Genomic DNA, 25,268 nt, shown 5'->3' with positions numbered 1-25,268 from the left:
CTGAGGAGGTGGTGCCACGAGGGCCTTCGGTGCCAGGAATCAGCCCCACCATACCCTGTGTTGGGGTTGCCGGAGAGGATGGGGCCTTGTGGTTCTGGGGTTGAATCTGGGTCCACTGCCGTCTAAGGTTAAGACCTTAACCCCTCTACTCAATCCTTGGCCCCTAATTTTCACCTCTTAAAAAAGCTTTGTGGTCTTGGGCAAATTTTTTCACCTTTGCCTTCATTCCATCACCTGTGAAATAATATAGCCTCGTGGGATTGGTTAGTGAGAATCACTGTACAAAATACCTCGGGGCACCTCTCTGCTGAGTCCGTGCTTAGTACTCGCTGCATGTTATTTTGTCTTCAAATACACTATGGTTCTCACTGACTAAAAAGAAACTTAAAAATAAACATAGGATTTATTTATTTATTTATTTATTTATAATTATTCTATTTTATTTATTTATTTTTAAATTTATTATTTTTTTGTATTAGTGAATCACCGTGAGGGTACAGTTACAGATTTACATATTTCCGTGCTTGTGTTTCAGTCACACAATGCTCGAGTGCCCATCCCTCCACCAGTGCGCATTCTCCTCCACTGATGATCCCAGTATCCCAGCACCCCCCACCCCATCACCCCCGCCCCACCCTGCCTCTGTGGCAGGGCATTCCCTTTTGTTCTCTCTCTCTCTCTCTCTCTCTCTCTCTCTCTCTCTCTCTCTCTCTCCTTTTGGGTGTTGTGAATAAACACAGGATTTAGAGGTCTCCTTTGCTCAGTCTTCAGTATAGTGGAATTGAGGTGAGGAAGATAAAGCTGATTAGTCTCTGGTTCAAATAAAAGGCCAAACCCAAATGAAAAAATTTCACTGCTTGTGTCCTTGGGTTCCACTCCTGTTCGGTTTTTCTAAAGGCAGCTGGACACGGTGCTCTGAAATCCAGGCGGGCTGCGCCATTGCTGGAGCCCTTCCAGGGGTGTCCTGGGATCCAAGTCTGTGGTTTTACTGGAGGAGCCACTGAGCAGACCCTCCCAAGGAGGGCTTCAGGACTGGTTAGCACAGTGAAATTGTTCTGACAGGGCATCATTTAATCCCGAACAACGTCCATGTCTGGAGTAGAACATGTGTAGGTTAAGTATCACATTTTCCTTTATTAGGGGCCGGAGTCATTTTATAGTGGGTCGGGCACTCGCCTTGAGCATGGCCAACCCAGGCTCAACCCCCAGCTTCCTTATATGGTCCCCCAAGCCCGCCAGGAGTAATTGCTGAGTGCAGAGCCAGGAGGAACCCCTGAATACCACTGGGTATGGTCCAGCAACAACAAAAACAAAACGAAACATTTTCCTTTATTAAAGCAGAAAAAATTGGAAAGGACATTACTTCTGTGTTACTAGCTATTTAGCTACTTCCAAACAAATGCTAAATTGTTGATCAAAGGACAACGGCCTACTGCTGTCTTTATTGCTGTAACTGTTCCTTGGATCAGGTACATGTAGATATCATAAATATGTAGACATCTAGAGTTATGTAATTATGTTATTAGACTATATTTCCTTTTTTGGCTGCAGTACTGGGGATCAAACCCAGAGACTCACATATCATACATTTTTTTTTAATCTAAAAGATTGCTTCTCTGTGTATGCCTACTCTGAAACCATGAGGATTTTCCCTTATAGAAGGTACCAGAATTTAAAAAATTATAGTTAAATTGGGAAAGTGCTACCAACTAATACAAATCTAACTGGCAGATTGCCTGAAGTAGAAACAGTACATATTTCTGGGTAAATAAGGTGTGTCTGTGTATATATCATATAGGTTTAGTTTTTTTGGCAGATTGAATTTAAGGTAAGGTTTCTGTCTGTCTGTCATCCCGTTGCTCATCAATTCGAGCAGGCACCATAGCACAGCGGTAGGGCGTTCGCCTTTCACACGGCCAACCCGTGTTCTATTCCTCCACCCCTCTTGGAGAGCCCGGCAAGCTACTGAGAGTATTGCGCCCACACGGCAGAGCCTGGCAAGCTACCTGTGGCGTATTCAATATGCCAAAAAACAGTAACAATAAGTCTCACAATGGAGACGTTACTGGTGCCCACTCAAATCAATGAGTGACAGTGACGGTGACAGTGAATTTAAGGCCAAAGATGTCAGCTGAAACAAGGGGACCAGGCAGTTCTGTGAGTCAAGCAGTAAACATCTAAAGTCCAAATTCCAGGAGACTATTATGAATCAGTATTACAGTTAAAACCAGAAAGATTCAAAGGCTTAGTTCCCAGCTACCATCTTACAGATTCGCTCAGTCTTTGAACCCCGAGGTGTCCATTGTAGCCGGACGGTCGTCAGATGGCAGGGGGTGCCATTGCACTAATTGAGGTGCTGACCTCTCGTGAGAGAGAACTCAGCTGCCTCGAGACCTCTCTTGTTGCCCATGGGGTCCACAGCAGATCAGGGGCTGGTCTAAATCCTTCTCTAAGTCGCCTTCTGTTCTGTCGTATCATTCACCCTGCATCAGGGACTCTTTTGCAACACCCTTCCATTTTTATATACCTTTCATTGTTACATGCTACTTATTTGGTTAAAAGGGTAATCTAATCTGAGGGCTGAGAACATGCCTTGCTTGCAGAAACCCAGGGTTCCATCCCTGGCACTGCAGTGATCCCCCCAAGCATGGCCAGCCGGAGCCCCCGAGCTCCGGGGGTCTGGTCTGACCCAAAAACAAAAGAAAATTAACGCAGTCTCAATTTGAAGTGAGAACGGGAAAATGCGAGTAAATGGACTGCGCGGAAGTACTGCTCTTGCTGTGGGTCATTGTGTGCATTTGCGGTACACTGCAAGGTGTGTGGTGTGTATGTGCTCACACCTGGCCTTGATCAGTGCTCTTCTTTTCGCTGCATATCACCCCTCGCCCCAAGAAATTCTCCTTCCCCAGAGCCAGCAGAGTCTATGATTCTCCACCGTGTGCCCCAGGCTCCACATTGCTAATGAGAAATGAAAAGGTGGTGCTTTTCAGAAGAGTCGCTTTATGCCGGTGTGACACAGGCATCAGGACTCCGCGGCATAATTCACCGAGAGCCGTTCCACGGCGCTTAATGTGCACTGTGCTGCCGCACGGCCCGTGGCTGTTGTTACACGCTGATGTTTCCCCTGAGCCGCAAACCACAATCCCGTTTCAATTTCCCTTTTAATTCATTTGCTTCACGAACTTCTAATTTAAGGCAGATTAGGAAAAACATTATTGGACCACACGGGTGCCTCGTGAGCGTTGTTTAAGGAGCATTCCTGAGAATCCAGAGTGTCTCGCTAGCCCTGGCCTTTGAGTGATCCGGTGTCGGAACGTAGTGTAGAACACGGAGTAAACCTCCGTTTCTGGATTTTTCTCCAACAGCTGGCGAACATGACTAAGACTTCTTAAGCCATGTGTATGTCTTTTAAATGCTTATACATGTGTATATATAGGTTTGAAAGTCAGCCCATCACCATTCATCCCTGTTTATTCTTTCTCTCATATTCACTTTTTTTTGAGGGAGTGGGGGGTTAGTTGTTTTGGGGGCCACACCTGACAATGCTCAGGGCCAACTCCTGGCTCTGTGCTCAGAGATCACTCCTGGTAGTGCTCGGGGGACCATGTGGGGTACCGGGGATTGAACTCAGGTCGGCTGTGTGTAAGGCAAACGTCCTACCCGCTGTACTCTCGCGCCAGCCCCTCATGCTCACTCTTAAAAGCAGCATGAAAGAGCACAAACACCAGAAGCCCAAGCAGGGCAAAACAGCCGGGGTTGCGGTTATGCCTCGGGACGCACTGTGCCGCCACCTAGGACTGTCTCACCAGGACACAGTCACTCCCCGAGACTTCTACAAGCTATAATACGAGAGGATACATAATCATAGGCTTTCTCTGCGAAAGTATGGCTTGTTGCTTTGCAGCGCTTAATCTTGGGTGCCGCTGTATCTTTTCTAAATTGTGAAATCGTAGATGTCAGAGCAGGGAAGGCCCGGACACACCCAGTGGGCAGCCTTCTCTTTCTCACAGATGAGGACAGTGAGATCCAGAGCCATGCAGTGGCTCGCCCGGCTGTACACCCAGTTAGAGGCTGGGGAGGGAAAATTCAAGTGTTTTCGGTTTTTATGGGGGGGCCACACCCAGCAGGGCTAGGGGGCCACTCCCAGCGAGGTGCTAGGGGCACCAAGAGTTCCAGGAGTTTGGTGCACTGGAATGTGAACATTTGAGTGAAAAAAAAATAATCATTTCTGCTTGATAAAACATGCGATTGATTATTTTATAAAGAAGTCATATGAAATGTTTTTAATTTTTGTGCAGTGTCCAGTACCCAAATTAGTTATGAAAATTCCACATCACCCATAAAAGGTTCATTCTTGGTGGGGACTTGGAAACAGTGCTCAGGGAATCTTGGTGCCATTCCCTACAATATGCGGCCAGCTGGGTCGGAGGGTTCAGTTCTGGGGCCCAGCGATGCAGTTTCTTCAGGCTCAGTGGCTGGCCCCGGTGCTGTTCAGGAGATCATGTGACACTGGAAATCTAACTCAGGGCCCAGCCCTTTGAGCTGTAACCCTGCCATCAAAGTGTTCTTAATAAAAGCTTTTATACTAAGGACATCAGGACGGGTTGGGTTGGGTTGAGGCCACGCCCTACAGTGCTGAGGGCTTACCCCAGTGATCACTGGAGATCGTATGCAGGAGATCATGTGCAGTGCTGAGGCTCTAAGCTGGCTCTGCCACATGTGGGACAAGCACCTTGCCATTATCTCTCCAGCCTAAATCCACAGGTTTCAGTTCCGTAAAGATGCCTCGTTTTCCTCAGTCTCATCCTGTCCTAGTTCCAGAATCCTTGCTACCTTGTCATTTTGCTCCAGTGAAGGCCTGAGAGTTTTGATTTCTTAATTTCTTCCTCTTCACTTTCCATATCTTTTCCCCAGCTCAGACATGCAAGGATTAGTGTTTGTTCACCAATCCGCAGCCATTGATGGGACGCCTACAGTGTTCCAACACTGTGTGGACATGACCATCTGGGAAACACCCTCTGTGGCAGTTCCCAAAGCGGGCCACACGGCTCAGGTGCAGTCGGAGGACACTTTCTGTTTGGTCATTAGAGAAGCTCCGTTTCTCAGGGGAGCGCCGGTGGGCTTTGTTCTGGAAAGGGAGTGATAGGCTCAGCGAGTTAGGGCATCTTTGCTCTAGGCCCGTCTTTCCACCGTGGCTCAATTAAAAGGCAAGAAAAATAGCGCAGAGTTTGTTACTTTGAGAAATCCTCTCTCTGCCTGTCATCTCCTAAAGTAGGTAGGTGATTTTTTGACTCAGAAGATTTTAGATTCTAGGACAGGGGCCAGTGCTTCTCTTGCTGTTGCTTGGACTCTTTTTGTTGCTACCCGAGGGGCTCAAATTTCTCATTCACCAGAAGACCCTTCCCCATACCAGTTTTATTCTCTGCCATGCTGCCTCTGACTTACTTCTGTCATGCCTAGTGGAAGCTCTAAAGAGGGGCTGTGCTTGGAGTGACACTCTGCTTTGGGCTGCAGGACCTTCGATCCGTGATGTCCCTCCCACCCCAGAGCTTTTGTAAGTGTGTAAAGGATAATAACCCCTCTTTACCATATTTAACGGGAATAACCATTCTTTACCTTACTTCACGAAGCTGAGTGAGGTCATTTAAAAGGTTTAAATGACGCTATTAAGAAGGCGCTTTAAGAGAAGGATTTGCTGTTCAGGCTTCAAGTCCTTGGGAGTGGGGCTGTCAGGGAGGCCCGGACTGTTGTTTGGGAAGCCAAAATATGGAAAAGCAGAGAAACGTGGAAGGTCATGACTCAGGCCTTGACCTGAACTGCCTCCTCTTGAGTGCAGGATTAGCCTTTCCCTACCAGAACAACATGCACCATACTTAGCGCAGTATCATGAATTTTGGGGACATTTCCGATGTATGTGGCTTAATCCCCACATAGCTTTTTGTTGGCTGGTTTTCTTTGGGGGTCACGCCCAGCTTTGCTCAGGCCTTACTCCTGGCCCTGTGCTCAGGGATCATTCCTGAGGGGCTCAGGGACCACCTGGGGTGCTGGTGCTCAGACCCGGACTGGCTGTGTGCAAGGCAAGCACCCCACCAGCTATACTCTCTTTCTTTGGGGAGACTGTGGCACATTATGAAATGAGAGGAGAGTGTGAGAAGGAAGAAATTTAAAAAAAAAAATTTTTTTTTAAATTCTCATCCCATGTGGTCCCCCGAGCACCACCAGGAGTGATTCCTGAGTGCAGAGCCAGGAGGAGCCCCTGAGCATCGGCCAGTGTGACCCAAAAAAGAAAAATAAATTTTTTTAAATTATTTTTTATTAGTGAATCACTGTGAGGTACAGTTATAGACTTACAAACTTTTATGTTTGCAAATTCATGTTTGTAAATTCATGAAATTCATGTTTGCATTTCAGTTATACAGTGGTCAAGTGCCCATCCCTCCACCAGTGCCCATTTTCCACCACAGCGTGGAGGCCGGCCTTGCATTTTGGGGGAAAAGGCCGCTCAGATAGATAAGGGACCACCAAGTAAAGGGCGCTAGGAGGACCCGTTCCGAATGGGAGTTGCGGGCTGAAAGTAGACTATAGACCGAACATGAGGGCCACTTAATACCTCTACTGCAAACCACAACACCCAAAAGGAGAGAGAGAGAGAAAAAAAATTTTTTTTAACCAGTATAAAGACTACCACTGTTGGGGCTGGAGTGATAGTACAGCAGGCAGGGCATTTGCTTTGCACACGGCCGACCTAGGTTTGAGCCCAGCATCCCATATATCCCCCTCCCCGAGTACCGCCAGGAGTAATTCCTGAGTGCAGAGCCAGGAAGAACCCCAGAGCATCATCGAGTGTGACCCAAAAACCAAAAAAATAATAAAATTGGTTTTTATTTAAAAAAATAAAATAAGACTACCACTATCAGCCGAGGCTGTGCTGGCACCTGAGCTCTGCTAGCCGTTGCCCTCACAGTAGAGAGCAGCGAAAACACGAGCTTCAGGCAGGCACAACAAGGAGTTCAGAGATACACCATGATGCAAAAGGAAACCAGGGCCAGAAAGACAGCACGGGGTATAGGCACTTGCCTTGCATGCAGCAGCTCTGGTTTGATCCTTAGCACACGCGAGGTCTCTTGAGCACTGCAGGAGTGATCCGTAAGTACGGGCCCAGGATTAAGTCCTGAGCACCGCTGGGTGTGGCCCAGCTCACCTCTACCACCCCAGCACCCCCGGGTACCCAAATAGGAGGTAAACCTGCTGAGATTGTGACTCAGTGGTAAAATACCTGCCTCGCCTTACATGTGCAATACCTGGATTTGATCTCAGCACCTCCAAAACTAAATGCACAGAAAGTATGACAGTACAGCCTTGCATGTGGCTGAGCCAAGTTCAAACCCCAGCACCCTGTACGCTCCTCCAGCACCACTGGGAGTGTTTACTGAGCACACTGCCAGGAGTAACCCACCAGAGCACTGTCAAAGTTTGTAAGTCTGTAACTGTATCCCACGGTGATTCATTTTTAAAAAAAGCAAAAAAAGAGCCCAAAAATGGAAGGAAGGAAGGGAGGGAGGAGGGAGGGAGGGAGGGAGGGAGGGAAGGACTGGATTATAAAATTCAAAATAAAACTCCCCTCTCTGGAAAGGAAGAAATGTGTTTGGAGAAGGGTACGGAGCAGGTGTTGGCAAGGTGTCCGTGACTGCTTTGGCTGGGTAGACACATAGATGTTTGTGAGATCAGTTCTCCCTCTTTGTAAGTCAGATTCTTCCACGATGAGATGAAATTAGGAATGTTCAGAGTGATATGATCATAGTCACAGTTCTTTTTCTTTTAGTTTTTGTTACATTGAGATACATTTTATTTACTAGAAACTCACCGTTTAGACTTGCACTGTTCATATAAATGGGAACTCATTTGATTCCAGTATGTGGAATTTCTGTTAAGGGTGATATGAGCAGTGGATTTTCACATAACACTTTTTTTAGGTTAAGAAAGTTTCCTTCTGGGGGCTGGAGCAATAGCACAGCAGGTAGGGCATTTGCCTTGCACGCGGCCGACCCAGGTTCGATTCCCAGCATCCCATATGGTCTCCCGAGCACCGCCAGGGGTAATTCCTGAGTGCAGAGCCAGGAGTGATCCCTGTGCATTGCCAGGTATGACCCAAAAAGAAAAAAAAAAGTTTCCTTCTTCAGAGAGCTCGTGCAGGAGTTGATGCTTTCCATGCACGCAGCAGATACAAGTTTCATCTCTGGGACCATAGATGGTCCCCCAAGCAACCCCAGGAGTGGTCCCTGGGCACAGAACCAGGAATAAGCCCTGAGCACCACTGGGTATGGGGAATAAAAAGATTTCCTGTTTCCTATTTATTAGATATTTTTATTGTGAAAGAATGTTGAGTTTTTTCCAAATGCTTTTTCTGCATCTATTGAGATTATTGGGTTTTGTCCTTTATTTTAATTTTACTGTTGTTACATTGATTAATTTTTATATTAAACCACCTTTGGATTTCTGGGGTAATTCTGACTTGGTGATGATATATAATCTTTAGTAAAAGCACCAGATATTCTGTTGAGGCTTTTCATATCTATGTTCTTAAGGAATACCAATCTAAAATTTTCTGGTTTTGTGACAAAGTAAACTGACCTTACAGAAAGAATTGGAAGGTTTGCTCTTAGGCTTTGTTTTGGGGAAGAGTTTGTGAAGAACTGATGTTAATTTTTCTTTAAATACTTGGTAAGATTCATCAGTAAAACCATCAGGTCCTGGACTTTTCTTTATGGAGATTCATATTTTTCTTTTTTTTTCTTTTTTTTTTTTTTTGCTTTTTGGCTCACACCCAGTGATGCACAGGGGTGTTATTCCTGGCTCTGCACTCATGAATTACTCCTGCTGGTGCTCGGGGACCATATGGGATGCTGGGAATCAAACCCGGGTCAGCCACATGCAAGGCAAATGCCCTACCCGCTGTGCTATCACTCCAGCCCCCATATTTTTCTTTTTCAATTTACATTACAGAAGTATTTATAATACAACCCCATTTGATAGCTTTTAAAAAACTCTATGTGCTTATATTTTCACAGAAAAGCTCTAAAATATCTAAGTAACAAAGAATGTCTTTGGATAATGAGATGGAACTTCTAGGTTATTTGGGTTTTGGGGTTTTTTTTTTGGTTTTTTGGTTTTTTGCAATATTATGGTTGGGGTCAGGAAGGTGATTCAGGGAGGTGGTGCCAGCCTCACTTTCCTGAGTTCCTGGGTTCAGTCCCAAACATGAGGAACAAAATTATGAGCATGTGTCACTTAATTTATGAAACGAACACGCACCTACCCCTAAAATGGCCACCATTTGACCCTTTGACTTCTTGGGAACTCTTTAGCCCCTACATCTCTCTCGGATCAAGGTATGCAGCTTCTTATCAGGTATAAAATTCTCATCAACACTGAGTTGCTTACCAGTTTTCTGAAACTGTTCCAGTTACCTGTTACTGTGAGTTGTACAGAGAATTTCTTTATCTGCCTAGTAAATGTCTCCTAACTTAACTTACCCCTGTCACTGTCATTATGACTGTCATCCCGGCACCAGTAACGTCTCCATTGTGAGACTTGTTATTACTGTTTTTGGCATATCAAATACACCACAGGTAGCTTGCCAGGCTCTGCCATGCGGGCAAGATACTCTTGGTAGCTTGTGGGGCTCTCCAAGAGGGGCGGAAGAATCAAGCCCGGGTTGGCCGCATGCAAGGCAAACGCCCTACCCACTGCGCTATCGCTCCAGCCCTAACTTATCCCATTAACTATTAATTACTTTCCTTTGTGACCACCCCATGCTCACTTGTCTCTTTTTTACTCCCCACTGGAAGGCAAAATTACCTCTCCCTCCTGCTGCCTTTACTATATCACACTTGTTTTTTGTTATGGGATTCATTATTTCTCTGCATCTTCAATTGCTAGCTTGTGGGTAAAGTGCTCGTGTTGGTGGCTGAGAACCACCTCCCAGGCCTCCCCAGTAGAGGAACAAGGAGACCGGGGACTCACAGATTCATGGTCAGCGTGGCCCGCTTATTTCAGAGTTGTTAACATACGTATAGAACATCTGAGGTGGGTCTAGGTATGGAACTGCACTTAGGTGGGTCTAGGTATGGAACTGCACTTAGGTGTGATTGATCGTTTCCAGAAGGAAAGCATTTCAACAGAGGCAGTTCTTTTGGGGGATTGACTGGCGGAAAGTTCTGTCTGAGACTATTCTGAGAAATTTGGTCAGGGGTGACAGGGATCCATATTGCTTTTCTCTTTCTCTTGCTGCTAGTACATAGTAAACAATTAAGTTTACTTCTTAATTACTTTTGCAGTTATTTGGGTAAACACGAAAAGAGGTATAGATTCCAAAACTTACCTCTCTGAGCTCCAAGTGCAAGCATGTTTTAAAAACCAGCTAGGCTTTTACCGTAAACCCCAGACTAGGACCTTAGAACGGTTCAGCTTCTCCTACCCCATAGGGTCCTGTCTCCCAGCTCATTGTGGCTCGTATCAGGACCATGCTTTATGCTCTCCAGACTGTCCCATCAGTGTCAGAGTAGCTGTGCTGCTTGCCCCGGGTCCATCCAGAGTTCCTTCATCTGCTCAGGGCATAGGACTGACTGTGCTCAAGTGTCATTTCAAGTGTCATGGTACACAGAGGACCGTTTTCGGTACCGTGAGTCAAACTGGGGTTGGCCACATGCAGGGCAAGAGGCTTCACCTCTATTCTATCTTGTATTCAGCTCTACATTCCGGGAGGTTGGCACAATGCTCACACAAAGTGAATGCTCAAAAGTACTCTAACTGAATTCAGCTCATGAGATGAGAAAAAGTACTCTTGGTAGGAGTTAGATGAGTGGAAGCAGAGGCCGAGGCTATGAATTATTATAATAATAAGAAGCTATTTTGCCAAAACAGGAAGATTCGTGCTGGGAAGAATGGCTGCATGATTTGGGCAAGACTGATAATAGAGACCCGTAAGACCCTTCCTTCGACTTGGTTGGTAAACAGGGAAGAAATGGAGAACTTCTCACTCCTTCACTAAATTCTCAGTCGACCGCCCTGATCAGCTACTCTCCCCGCCCCTCCGACTGCGGTACTTCCTCATCTCCCTTTCCCTGACCTTCCTCTTTTTTTCACAGAATTGAATACATTCTATGTAATTTACTAATTCGCTCTTTCTTACGTATTGCCTGTCTTCCCCTTCAAATATAGACTTCCCAGACCAGGGTAGCATTGTGCACTGATTTTTTTCTAAGTACTTAGAATACTACCTACCCCATGGTAGGCACTCAGCAAACATTTACTGACTAAGTGAATCCTAAATGACACCCCAGGCACCTCAGGGTACAACCCCAGAGGCCCCCTGAACATGACTCAGTTTGACCCTGGAGGCCCCCAAACGCTACTTAGATGACCCCTGGGGCCCATGGAGCACCGCATCTTCAGGCTCTTGCATTGAACCGCAGGTCTGGTTAGCTGGGAATTGCTTCAAGGTGCCCCTGGGCCTTCTGAACATCACTTGGAAGAAAAGAACCCTAAATTAGTAACTTCACTGTTTGGTTCGGATCTTGGCATAGATAATGTAGGCAAAGTTCTGATGGCTTGTTTTTAAAAGAAATATTTGTTCTTTAACACTGGTGAGTATTGCCAGCTATTTGTAATGCTATCCAGGGCAGGGTAAGGAAAAGTAAGAGAGAAGAGAGATTGGGAGGAGGGAAGGAGGGAGGGAGGGAGGGGGAGAGAGAGAGAGAGAGAGAGGGAGGGAGGGAGGGAGGGAGGGAGGGAGGGGAGAGGAGAGGAGAGGGAGGGAGGGAGAAGGACGACAGAGAAAGAGAGCTATTGCTGTAAGGTTCCTTACATTGAAACCTAATTAGGAAATACAAATTATAAGTACATTTGGGTTTGTTTATTCCCTAGAAAAATGTTGCTTCATGTGATGTTAATTATCAAGCTTTGATAATTTCTCTTTTTTTTTTCCACAGACCTTTGTAGTATTAAACAGAGGGAAAACACTCTTCAGATTTAGTGCCACGCCTGCCTTGTACATTTTAAGTCCTTTTAACCTGATAAGAAGAATAGCTATTAAAATTTTGATACATTCATATCCTTTCCTGCCAGTGTGGAATGCCTTGCCATTGAATGGCCACTGGAATGTGAGTCTGACTTTTGACAACTGATTTTTCTTTGCACTTAGGACAATTGAATTTTTATTAAGGGTTTTACCAGCTATGTTGTTGACTGTCCTACCAGTAAGAAGTTCGAGTGAACTTTTGCCAAATTCTGAGTAAACTCCAGCAAATACTTTTTAACATGAGGCCATCAGAGTGGGGAATTATGCCGGTGATGTTGAGAGGGACAAATTAAGGTGGTAACTGTTAACTGAAATTTTATTTTTTAAAGCGCTCAGACCTTAGTAATTTTATCCTGAGAAAGATTATTAAGTCTAATACTCGAGTATTTTGAAAGCTACTTTCTTTAGTTTAAATTGTAGAGTGAATGAGTTAACAGTTAGTTTGAGATCTTAGTCCTCTACTAAGTTCCGCACACGGGGCATTCCTTTTCCTTTCTCTTTAGCTTTTCAATTAACTTTTCTATTTTCTTGAAAAAAATGCCTTCAATATTTTTTTCCTTCAACTTAGAAAGTATCTGAGATTGTTTTTCAAATTTCATGGCCTCCTTGTGTGTTGACCTGAATCTTTTGGTACTTGGACTCCCCCTAGTCAAAATGAACTTATTCATAGACCTGGATTTTTGCAGTTTATTCATATAGGATATAATATGACAGATTATAAAAACCTATGTGATGGATTTAATAACTTCTCATTATGACTGAACTTTCTTATTTTAATATTTAGTATTTAATAATTTGGTTTGACAGTATTTAGTCTGTGGTATTGTATTCTGTAAGTTGGGTGGGGAAACTGGACATTGTTAACTTAGTAAATAAGTTTGCTAAGTTGTGCTAAGATTCTGAAATCAGTCATTCACAGGAAACTTAGTTCTGAAATATGTGAGGGTTTATAAGGAAGTAGTCAGGAGATGAAGTGTTTTTTTCTCTTCTGACCAGGCATGTTATTATTCCTTAAGGAAAAACTTAGTTACCATGAAGGAAAATTAAACTATAAGTTTCTTTTTTTCTACTTAAAACTCCCCATGGTTAGAAGCTGGTGATGAATGCCACTAGCACGGACGATTGAGTTAGCAGTAAAATGATATATGGCCTCCACACTTGCTAAAACGAGAGCCTGAAATTGAATAAACCACCTTGACCTAAAGCAGTTTAATTTTTCTCAGTAGCAAAAAGATAAAGGACTAAGAAGGGCCCAGAATGGAACTGAAATGGCAACATGAAGGTGTGTTACCCATGAACTTTCAGGGGCAACAAGGGAAAACGACTGTTTCCGACTTCTTACAGGAGTAGCTGGTTCAGAGGTCCTTGAAATCCTCTACCAGCGTGCAGACAAATGCACCACACACTCGCCACTGTTTTTGCCCCTGCCAAGGGCAGTTCAGCCCTCTGGAGAACTAACAGGGAAAGTGCACCACTAATTATCTGTAGATTTTAAGTAACCTACTATGCAGTGTAATTAAGCATGATGAGTCCTGGAGTCGCAAGCAGTAGTGCAGTGGGTGAGCCTGGCACAAAGCCAACTCAGGTTCGGTCCCTGTCACCGCAGACGAATCCCCTGAACCTGCCAGGAGTGATCCCAGAGCACCACAGCTGCGTGGGGCCCAGAAACAAAAGTTAAAATTTGAAAGAATAGATAAGATTTCTTTTCTCACGTTATGGCGTCAGAAAATGTGTTTAGGGGACTGTTCCATAATGAGAGTGGTGCCAGTGGTAAGAGGGTCAGTGTTCTGTCCAGAGAAATGGAGCCATAATGGCCCTCTGGACACAGACTAACTGCCCTGCTCTGCGCATGCCTAGTGTCCCTCCCACGGGGGATGGGGGGGGGCTACCCACGGGGGCCTGTGTGGGTGGCCGTGGACAGCCTTCTTGGTCTACTCACCTTTCCTTCCCCGCTTGGGCTCCCTTTAGTTCAGGCTTAGATCCCAGGGTGCCCCATGTGAAATGTGAAATGGGGTGGGGGGCGGGGGGGCAGGAGGGACACTGGCCAGATTTTGTCTATTTTTCCCTTGACTCTTCTCCACAGTATTTAGCATGATCATTATGTGCACTATTTTGACCAACTGTGTATTCATGACTTTTAGTAACCCTCCCGAATGGTCGAAGAATGTGGAGTAAGTAGCTTGTTTATTTCTTCCTTTCTTGTCCCCTTTTGTTTGAAAGCTTCCCCGTTGCTGAATTTTGCTTTGCCACAGTTTTTAAGTGTTATTGCCCGTTCTTTATTTCACAGAGAAGGCCAGGGGCTGTGTGGAATTTAGAAGTCCACTCTAGATTCTCTGAAAATCACTGCCCTCTCCTTTCCTGTTCGGGCTATAACCTTTGACCTCTGACCCCAGTTGTACATCTGTGCCCTGAGGATGCTGCCTTCTCCAGCTCCCCACCCCGCCCCAACCTGCACTTTCCCTTTTTGTGTGTGATAGAAGTTAAAAATAGCCCTGCGCCCTCCTCCTGTGGCCCAGAATGTCTAGCAGATACTGGTTGTGGCCTGCAAGACCCAATCCATATTCCAGAGTTCTTGGTTTGCTCATTTCAGTGAGTTTCGTATAAAGCGCCCCGTTGTCCCTGTCACATCCTTTCTGCCGTGCTGCCGCCCTCTCTGTTTTGTCTGTTCCTTGAAGCCAGACTTCAGGCCAGTGCTAGCTCAAAAGATTTGTTTCAATTTCCTCTGTTCAAAACTCGCTCCAAGTTTTCCCTCTCGTTGCCAGGTACACATTCACAGGGATTTATACATTTGAATCACTAGTGAAAATCATTGCAAGAGGCTTCTGCATAGATGGCTTCACCTTCTTACGGGATCCATGGAACTGGCTAGATTTCAGTGTCATCATGATGGCGTAAGTTCTCTGGTTTATTTGATTGGTGTTGTGTGTGTGGTTGTGTGTGTGTGTGTGTGTGCTTAGATTCCTGGGTGGGTTTTTACAACAGCATTTAGTAAGAGTTTGGGGTACAATGGTAGGAGGAATTAGTGGGTAACAGTGTGAGGCCAGATGGACTTATGTCCTTGAGGATCCCGTGAGGGCCTCTCTGGCTCGGACAGTGATGGCATATGAAGAGAAGGGTGGAAGCTTACAGCTGGGAGAGCAAACTACTAGGAAGTAGTTTCCCATCAACATCTCATCATTTGCCCTGCTTGTCGCACCGACAGAGGTTTGCACACTTAGCATTACGGGGCATCGCTGAAGACAAACCTTTACAGGTGTAAATCTTTGATGAGTCTTTCCAAGTATCACAGACTTTAGAACACATTTTAGAACAAAGATATCCAAACTATACTCTGAGAAATTATGGATCTGTTTTCAGAGACCAGTGAAACTCCACATATGTTAGCTACTGTTGGTTTCAATGGTGTATCTCTCTGGGAAACTTAACTGATAGTATAAAAATCAGAACTTTGTTATTTCTATTTCTGATTGTATGAGACCAGTCTGGGTTTGGTGGGACTAGGGTGTTGCAGGTTTGTATGTGTGTGTATGCTCATATTGTGATGCATAAAAGATGTCATGCATACTTAAAAGTTCAGGTCTAAATATCAGAAAGATATGTTTCAGCTGTAAAATGTAAATGAATAGTACGCATTGAACATGAAACTGAAACTTTGGTGCTTATTATGTTAAGACAGTTTTTAAAATTTCCAGCCTCTTGAGTGCACATTGGTGTTCATTTAAAAGTTAAGTTCCTACACTAGGCACAGTACTAATGATGAAATGGGCACATAGCACAGTATTTTTTAATCCTATAATCTGGATTTTCCTCAGCCCTTCTTTTGTATGGCACTAGCTAAAACGTCATCTCGAGGCATGACTGCAGAGATATACATACAACTCCTGGATGAGCAATATGTACAGACATTAAATAATTTTTTTTCCATTGTAAGTGAGGAAGTAACTTTATTGAAGATTTGCTCTTATGGAATTCCTGCTTCAGAAATTTGTCTCCTTTCCTAATAAATTATTTGCAGGCAAGGAATTGTCAGTCTTTGATACTTCATGACTTTCCTTCTCATTTTACAAAGTAAATGAACAGAGTTTTCCTTTGGGTTAGGGATCAGCAGCATATGACCAGCGGAATAAGAGTTATTTCCAGGACCACCTGGGTCTTTCAAATATTTCTTTAATTCTCCTTGAGCAGTTGGGGGGAAAATGTGTTTCTTAAAGATTATTAATTTTAAACCTTTTTCCAAGGATGACAGTAAATCGTAGTTTGTATATAAGACCCTTTCTTTCCCCCCGTTCTCAACCCCTCACCCGGTGGTACCATTACAAGTTAACTTTGGTTTGATTCTGCAGGTATATAACAGAGTTTGTAAACCTAGGCAATGTTTCAGCTCTACGCACTTTCAGGGTACTGAGGGCTTTGAAAACTATTTCGGTAATCCCAGGTAAGATGGCCCGGGGTTGGTGTCAGGTGTTGGGTCAGGGCCCTGAGGTGACGTATTGTACTTTTTATTTTGTTGTGGGTTTTTTGTGTGTGGTTTTGTTTTTTGTTCTTTTTTTTTTTTTTGGTTCTTTTTATTTTTATTTTTTTGGTGTTCGTGTTTGTGTTTGTGTTTGTCATTTGTGTCTGTGTGTGACCTCCCTTACTACAGATATGTGACAGAGTTTGTGGACCTGGGGAATGTCTCAGCGCTGAGAACATTCAGGGTTCTCCGAGCTTTGAAAACTATCTCTGTAATTCCAGGTGAGAAAATTTAAGCATAAGACCGACTTTTTCATCTCCATAACATTCCGCCCCCCACATTCTAACCCCCAGTCAGCACAGCTGATACCGCCTTGCAGTTGCATGTGCTCTCCCGCGAGATGTTCTCTGGCCTGGTTCCTTCATGCTTGGGCACTTTGTCTGACAGTGTGTGCCAGGCATGCAGCTCCATTCCACCCATGCTTTTGAAAAGGCACGTGCTTAAGAGTCACTTGGATCTAATAATATCTGGAAAAAATTGTCACCGAGTTCTCTCCTTTTGTCTAAATCATTCGCTTCCTGCCTCATGGAATTACAGTAACTGTTAACATTCACTATCATCCCATGGTTTGTGATTTCCAGGTTTTCTATTGCATGATCTGCTGATGGGATAATATTCTATTGTACTTTTACTCTTGCTGTGTTCATGAAATTATTTAATCACAGAACAGACCCGTCCACTTAACTAGTTGAGCATTATAGATGATTTAAGCATTGGAGTTAGACACCTGAATTTTAATAATCACAGTCTGTCGCATTCTTTTGCTGTCTCTCTCACTGGAGTAAAAGCCAGTAGACATCTTCTGTAGATATGTTCAGAAACCATTCTCAAACATAAAGCAATGAAAGTGTTTCAGGTGCTGTTAAGAAAGAAAAATCAAAGGTAAGATAAGATAAAATACATCTAAAAGTGTGGGTAAAACCAGGCTAGAGTACAGCAGGTAGGGCATTTGTGTTGCACGCAGCTTAACCCAGTTTGATGCCTGACGCCCCATAGGGTCCCCCAGCCCTCTGGGAGTGATTCCTGAGCACTGGGCCCAGACTAAGTCCGGAGCACCACCAAGTGTGGGTCCAAAACAAAAACAAACCTATATATACATATATATATACATATATACATATATATATACATATATATATATATATGAGCAAAAAAAAGGACAGGAACTTGAGAAGGAAAAATATGGCAGGGTGAGTGGATGGTTTGAGAAGTAGTTGGTTGACAGTCTCTATAAATTTTTGCCCTTTTCTTTTTATTCTGGGTTGAGCTAGCATAGTGGTCCTTAATCTCCTGAAGATAGTATATCCTTGTGAAAATCAAATGAAAGTTTATATATCCCCCTAACATCTTAATCCTAAATTAAGGTTCCTTGATTTATTTAAAATGTTTGCAACTAGGTGATAATCTTTCTAAAGCCTAGTCTTGAAACCTTAGTCTTGTGGCAGATAGGATTTACTAACTATGGTGTGGGAGAAGTCAGCTCTCCATTGTTGATGAACTTGGTTTTCAGGGGTTTTCAGGGAAGACTCCCACAAAGACCAGACTTTGCAGAAGACACTGAGGTGTAAAGAACAGAGGACCCTGTACCTGGCAACACCTGGATGATTCAGAAATAGTCCTTCCCCCCTTTCAGCATTATCTAAATATCAGATTTAGAGAGAAAGAATCACAAAGGTAGAATCCTGGAGAGGGCCGACCGAGAACATGGCTTACTTGTGGCCCAAAGAGCATACACCCCAGTTTTATGCTATGAGGTGGCCTATAAATTAGGTCCCCAGTCAAAATAAATGTTTGTATTTTTAGCAATGATAGCCTATTCCTAATTAAACAGTAACTGGGTGCCAATTGGAGTTTATTCTTCTTGACAAAAAATACAACCCTTTGTTGGAGAGTTTTATAGGGTTAAAAGGTCTTACATTCTGCCAACCCTGGTTCAAATCTCCAGCACTACGTATTATCATGATAGCAAGCACTGCCAGGGATCATTCCTGAACACAGAACCAGGAATAGCCCTTGAGAACCACTAGGTGTGGTCCAGAGTTTTTTTTCTATCCCTTATGGTCCCTCCCCGGCCAAATAACATGGCCCTGACTTCTCAAGGTGCAGTTGCCAGCCGTTGAACAGAAAGCCCGTCTCACCCCCCCCCCACCCTTCCAGCTCCTTAGAGGTGTCCTGATCGTTCGGCAGACTTTGTCTTACTTCTTACCATTTCTGAAGCATCAGATTTTTCCTTTCATTTTTTTCCTTTGGTCTCTTTTCTCCTCTGGCCTCTTTTAAATCTGATCCCATGTTTTCTGTTCACTTCCCGCAGTGTATTCCGCAAGGCATCTGCCTCTTTATGTTCTTGTGATCTCCAAACTTCTCTTCCAGAATAAAATTGCAAAGCTGCATTCTGTTCACTAACTAGGGCAGCAGATGCTCTCCCTGGTCGAGCTCTCGGAGTCTGTCTGTGCTCTGTGGGTAACTTCTGACCGCAGTGGTCCTGCAAGATCATCCTTGATTCTGACACCACGTTATTTCTCCTTAGGACTTCAGCACTCTATATTATTTTTATGTACAAACGCGCACACACACACACACAGAGTACCTTTCACATAGTAGTGCTTCATAAATGGTTGTATTTGGAACATTTATTTAAAAGAAGAAAACTAAATCCCCCACCCCACCCCTCCAGAAAAGGATTTTTTTAAATGTTAATGTAGGAGTACTGCTATTTAGTCAGCCATTGATTAAGCTGGTTGAATTGGACATAAACTCCACTAAACACGGATTTTGTACCAATAATTAGACATCAAGCCTCGCTTATTTTTAAGGCACTGATTTACAAGCTTTTAGTAACAGTTTTGGGGATTCAGTATTCCCACTCCAAACCCCCCAGTCTGGTTGCTCCACCAGTGACCCAAGGTTTTTTCCTTCTCCCCTCTGCCTCTTTGGAAAACTTTTGTTGTTGTTGTTTTTGGGGTTTTTTTTTTTTTTTTTTTTTTACTTATTTAAGTCCGGGTCACATATCAAGCTTCATATTTTGAAGTAGACGTCTGAATTTCTATTTCCAGTGCATCCCCAGTGGACCTGGCTTTGGGAGGTTAACTGGGGACAATAGAACCAAAAATACGTGAGTGGTATAAATTGATACTTGTATTAATTCAAGTGTGGCTTTTAATCCCAAATCCTTTTTTTCGTTCCCTATTCTGCTAACAGAGAGCTCTAGCCCGGCCCCTGCCTCCCCGATAACCAGGTCTCCATCCGGGGCCAGAGCGTCAGGGTGAGGGTTCCTGGGCCTGAGAGCGTCTCTTGCTTAGAAATCTTTGTCATTTGGACCCCAACACTGTGGGGCTGGTCCACCGTCCTCTCTCAGCAAAAAATGTTTTCATAGATCATTTGAAATTGTGGAATTGCTCTCTTGGCCATCTCGAATTCCATTTGATTATAGCTTTGTTTGCTGAAGCTGCCCGGAAGAGTACTGAGCCCAGCACGGAGCTGACACAGAACCAGCGAGATGGTCTGTGGTCTGCTTCAGCCCCTGTCCTCTCCTCTTCCTGGCGTCTTCGAGGAAGAGATTCTGAATATGTCCTGGCTGCCAGGAATTTCAAGAAGATGTGGCTTAGGGGGAAACAGAATCCACATTCTGACCCTTTTTTTTTTTGGCTAACTCAATACTGAATATGTATTATTCATTGTTTTCCTTTTGCTTCAGAGGTGTCAACCTGAAGAACAATACACGCAGACTTGCTGGAAAGGCCAGCTGTAGAAGACTACATTTTCTTTAGAATTCTCAGTTTTTCATATAGAAATTCGTACGTCTTATGACTTTGCTTTCACTTTTATGTTACATGTCCAGTACAAAAATGAACGTTTTAGTAACTTTTTCCGAAGTTTCCTCTCTCGCTTGGACCATGTGTTCAAAGATAGAACAGAAATCTCAAAGCAGGTGTCTCGGGTTTTTCTTAGAGTAGCATCTACTGGTATAAAAAGTGATGCCAGGGGCTGGAGCAATAGCACAGCGGGTAGGGCGTTTGCCTTGCACGCGGCCGACCCGGGTTCAATTCCCAGCATCCCATATGGTCCCCTGAGCGCCGACAGGGGTTAATTCCTGAGTGCAGAGCCAGGAGTAACCCCTGTCCATCACCGGGTGTGACCCAAAAAGAAAAAAAAAAAAAGTGAAGCCAGTCAGGAGGGCCTGGTTTACCAGTTTTTTATCATGTAAATGACTCTTCCCCGGAGCACTCCTCATCAGCATTTATTTAATTATTTAATTGCTCTCTTGATATCAGTGGCAATCTCTGGTATTAAGGGAAAAAGGAAGTTTTCCCCTTCCTTTTGTATTTCTCCTCTCCCCACCCCCCAACTTGGTTTTTGGGCCACACCCAGCTGTTCCCAAGACTTTCTCCTGAATTACTCAGGAATTACTCCAAGTAGGCTCAGGGGTGCCAGGGATCAAACCCTGGTTGGCTCCATGCAAGGCAAGCAGCCTACCTACTGTGCGATCCTCTCCTGCCTTGTTCGTTGTACTTAGCAGCCACCACAGTCGCACACACCGGGTTGTGGTGCTTTTATGTATATTTAAGTCCATCTTGCTCACAGGGGAATCCCACACTTGGTTGAAATCTTGAGTTCTTTCATTTCTCTGGATTTGTTCCTGTTGCTTTTTCTCTTCACCTACAAGTTAGAGAAGAAGCATCACCAGGGCATAGATTTTGATCCCATTGTGCATGGCTGATTTCTCTAGCCTCCTCCTTCCTGCCCCAGTATTCACAGTATTTTCTTTAAATATATTTTCTTTAAATATATATGATATGAATATGGCCGTTTCTGCTGTGTAGTGAGAGAAGACAAGTGTCTAAAACTCCTTTTCAGAGAATGTTTCTTTTTTGACGTGCTAATTCCTAATCCAGTGGTTTTTATATTTCTTCTCCTTTCCATCTTAGATAAGACTAGTTAACGTGGTGTCCCGAACTTGGGAAGCCCTGGAGGGAGACTCAGGATTCCACTGGCCCTGTGGAAACAGAGCCACTCTGATTCTGTTTAGACCTTGAGACATAAATCTGGTTTTGAGCATCTAAATCTGAGGCTCAGAGCCTTCCTGAAATTGCTCTGGGCCTGAAGGTCTGTCAGAGCCGCTGTTGTGAGGAGTGAATCTGCCGCAGGAAGCTTGACCTGATCTGACTTTCCCCCCAGGGACGGGTCTGGGCGCACGCCAGACTTCGGGAATCGGGGGACTGTTCTTTCCCGCGGGTGAGAACTGCCTGTTACAGCTCCGGAGGCCTAGTCCAGTGTTAATTCTGGAGGAGAATTAGCTGACATTTCGAACCAGAGAGAGTTTTCAACCTGAGTGAGTCACAGACTTGGAAATACAAATTTACTCTATAAACTGACCGTCACCAGGGCAGAGATTTTGATCCCAGTGTGCATGGCTGATTTCTCTAGCCTTAACACATTAAAAGGCTTTGTTCGTTTGTGCAAGGGATTGCTGGCTGGCATGAAAGGTGTTAGGAGGCTCAGAGGTGCCTTTGGACAGTGAGGAGTAGAATTCTGGGGCAACAGCGTCATGTGCTGCAGACAGGAGCTAGACAATCAAATTCCTTAATTGTCTGGCTCCCGTCTGGTAACTGACCTTTCTGTACGTTGGGTCCAGTTGTCTTTTCTAGCTTTGTGGTGAGTGTATTAGCGGCTTCTACTCAGATACATCCCAAAGCTTGCTCATGTTAGCCTTTTCCAAGAGTTCTTGCTGCCTGATTTGCCCCCACGTGGCTTCTGTTGCACACTCTGTTGTGTAGGAGTCGTTGAAGGAGCATTCTGCTCTGTTTGGGATAACGGGTTTTCAGTCAGTGTCTTCCTTGTTCTGGTGGTGTTGAGTCAATAGGAGAAACAGGACTGTGTTTCTTCACTACCTTCGTATTCATTCTTGCACGCATCAGGCCAGGAATTCCGCCAGCACCTTCCCTCTGTTTCTTTCTTTATATTATTTATTTCGTTGTGCAGGAATTTAGTCACTGGGGATTGAACCCAGGGCCTCTTATGAACAGGCAGACACTTTACCTCTGAGCTATATCCCCGGCCTTCTTGCCTTCATGGATCCATGTCTCTGGTAACAAGGAACACTTTTGCTTGGTTACATGTGACAGTCACTGTTGGCAAGACCAAGACTTCAGAGTTTGAGCTTACACAGTACGCTGGTGGTTGGCAGAGGCAAGGCATGTGTCTTGTGAGAACCTGGATTTGGTCCCCACACCACAATTCCCCTTTGCACTGCTGGGTCTTACCCCTGTCTCTGCCACTGCAGATAGGGCCCCATAAACACCAGCCATGGTAACAGCAGCAAAAAAGAAAGAAATACATTGATGGTGGATGTCATCGCCATAAACTGGCATTGATGTCTAAAAATATGATTATTCACAGAGAAGAAAGAAATCTTGGTTATGGCCAGTGTATAATACAACTTAGATTTAACATTGCTGTGTGGTTTTGTTCCTGTCTTTACCTACATATATTAGCCATCTCCCCATTCTCCTAATGTTCTGCGTAGCAACCAGATGAAAATCTCACAGAGTACACTTTTTTAGAGGGCCGTAGTTGGTTATTTAATGACTGTTCTTGCTTAATTATGATTTGGTTTTCTGAGTTTCTTGAAGTACGAGCAAATAAATACAATTTCTAACTTTGAATTTCTCAAAAGCTAGAACTCTTTCCAAGAATTTTATTGAAGTATCAAACTTCCAATCAAAATAATTGAAGAAAAACATTTTAGGTTTCTGGATTCATATTTGCCAGAATTATTTAGCCAGAAATCCCTACTTACCAAGAAGTACTTTGTCTTCATCTCTCTTCTTTAATATGTTTATTTTTCTTCTTTTATCCCTAGCATGCTACCTTTATTCTTTGATGTCTTCTAATATAAAGACAAAATATAGCTATCACTTAGCTTCCAACTTTCCCATTCATGTGAAAACATAACCTTTAAAAGGTTAATTTGCTGAAGTACTGTGAATTACAAGGTTATGCATGATTGAATTTCAGGGTCCAGTGTTTCAGCACTAATCCCTCCGCGGGTGTCCACCTCCCTCCACCATTGTCCCATCTGCCAGCCTACTTCTCGGGCAGGCACTTTTTTCTTTTTCTTTTTTCCTTTCAGACACTGTAGTTTGCAGTACTGTTGTTGAAAGGGTAGCATGCCTATCACTTTCACTCCTTTCAGCACCCAGTCCTCTCCAGAGTGACCACTGCCCTCTCTCAGTGTCATAGCTGTCCCTTCACTGTCCTAACCCCGACCCCCTCCTACTCCTGTTGTGGCAAGCTTCCTACTAAGAACTTATTCTCCTACCCTGCTTCTGTTATCTTTGGCCATTAGTTATTTACCTACTGTGTTTCTTTATATCCCACAAATGAGTGGTTTCATTCTGTATCTGACCCTCTCACTCTGATTCATTTCACTCAGCATGATACTCTCCAGATCCATCCATCTATCAGCAGATTGCATTATTGCATCTTTTCCTATGACTGAATAGTATTCCATTGTGTATATGCACAGTTGCTTTTTTATCCAGTCATCTGTTCTTGGGCACTTGGTTGTTTCCATATTTTGACTATTGTGGATAGTGCTGCGATGAACCTAGGAGTGCAGATGCCTTTTCTGGATTGTGTTTTGGGGCCCTTATTCCCAGGAATGGGATAGCTGAGTTGTAAGGAAGCTCAACTCACAGAGTTTTTTTTTTTTTAAGGAATTTCCATATTGTCTTCCAGGAAGGCTGGACCAGTTGACATTCCCACTAGCGGTGAATGAGGGTCTCTTTATCCCCCAGTTCCTGCATCCATGCCAACACTGGTTGTTATTTTGTCTGATAAGTGCTATTTTCTTTGGTGTGAGGTGATTTCTTATTATTGTTTTAATTTGCATTTCCCTGATAATTAGTGTTAGAGTTATTTCACGTGGCCTGGTCATTTAATTTGTATTTGTTCTTTGAGGAAGTTTCTGTTCTCCTCTCCCCACTTGTAAAGTTCTACCAGTGCTTTATATATCTTGCATATTAACTCTTTATCAAATGAGTTGTGGGTGCACAATTTCTCCCAGTCTGTGGGCTGTCTTTGTATTCTTTCTGGTCTTCACTTCCTTTGAGGTGAAAAAACTACTTAACTTAATGTAGTCCCATTTGTTTATCTTTGCCTACTCTTGCTTGGTTAATAGTATTTCATCCATAAAGATGCCTCCAGATTCAATGCCATGGATATTCTACACACATTTTCCTCTGTGTACATTATAGATACAGGTTTGATATTGAGATTTTTAATCCATTTTTATTTAACTGTTATGCATGGCATTAGAAAAGGTCTGAGTTCTTTTTTTTTTTTCATGAAGCTGACTGGTTTTCCCAAAACCACTTGTAGAAGAGACTTTACTTGCTCCACTTCTTATTTTTTGCTCCTTTGTTGAGGATTAATTGACCATATACCTGATAATCTGTCTCTGTATTTTCAATTTTATTCTATTGATCTGAAGGTCTGTTTTTATTCTAGTACTATGCTGTGTAATAAAAAATAAATACGAAGTGCGCGGTGGCTCTCTTACTGCCTGCATTCGGTGGTCTCGAACAGCTTCCCTGACCCTGGGGTGGCCGATGTCAGTGGCCGGTGGCAGACAAAGGAGGAAACGAGGGCCAGGCTGGTGGGTCTCAGTTGCAGCTT

At 43.9% G+C, this 25,268-nt stretch overlaps 1 protein-coding gene across 5 annotated transcripts in view; it reads left to right on the top strand.

The window, feature by feature from the left end:
• SCN8A (sodium voltage-gated channel alpha subunit 8) overlaps window positions 1-25,268 on the top strand; it is a 224,623-nt gene that overhangs the window by 82,257 nt on the left and 117,098 nt on the right. For all 5 annotated transcript variants that reach the window (XM_055125619.1, XM_055125622.1, XM_055125620.1 and 2 more), the window contains exons 3-6: window positions 11,991-12,110; window positions 14,162-14,250; window positions 14,842-14,970; window positions 16,722-16,813. In XM_055125619.1, the coding sequence (XP_054981594.1) occupies window positions 11,991-12,110; window positions 14,162-14,250; window positions 14,842-14,970; window positions 16,722-16,813 (430 nt within the window). The remainder of the gene's footprint in view (window positions 1-11,990; window positions 12,111-14,161; window positions 14,251-14,841; window positions 14,971-16,721; window positions 16,814-25,268) is intronic.

Source organism: Sorex araneus, chromosome 2 (genome assembly GCF_027595985.1).
Source record: "Sorex araneus isolate mSorAra2 chromosome 2, mSorAra2.pri, whole genome shotgun sequence".
In the NCBI taxonomy this organism is placed as follows: Eukaryota; Metazoa; Chordata; class Mammalia; order Eulipotyphla; family Soricidae; genus Sorex; species Sorex araneus.
Note: the sequence above shows the minus strand (reverse complement) of the source record. Positions and strands in the feature narration are given on the sequence as shown.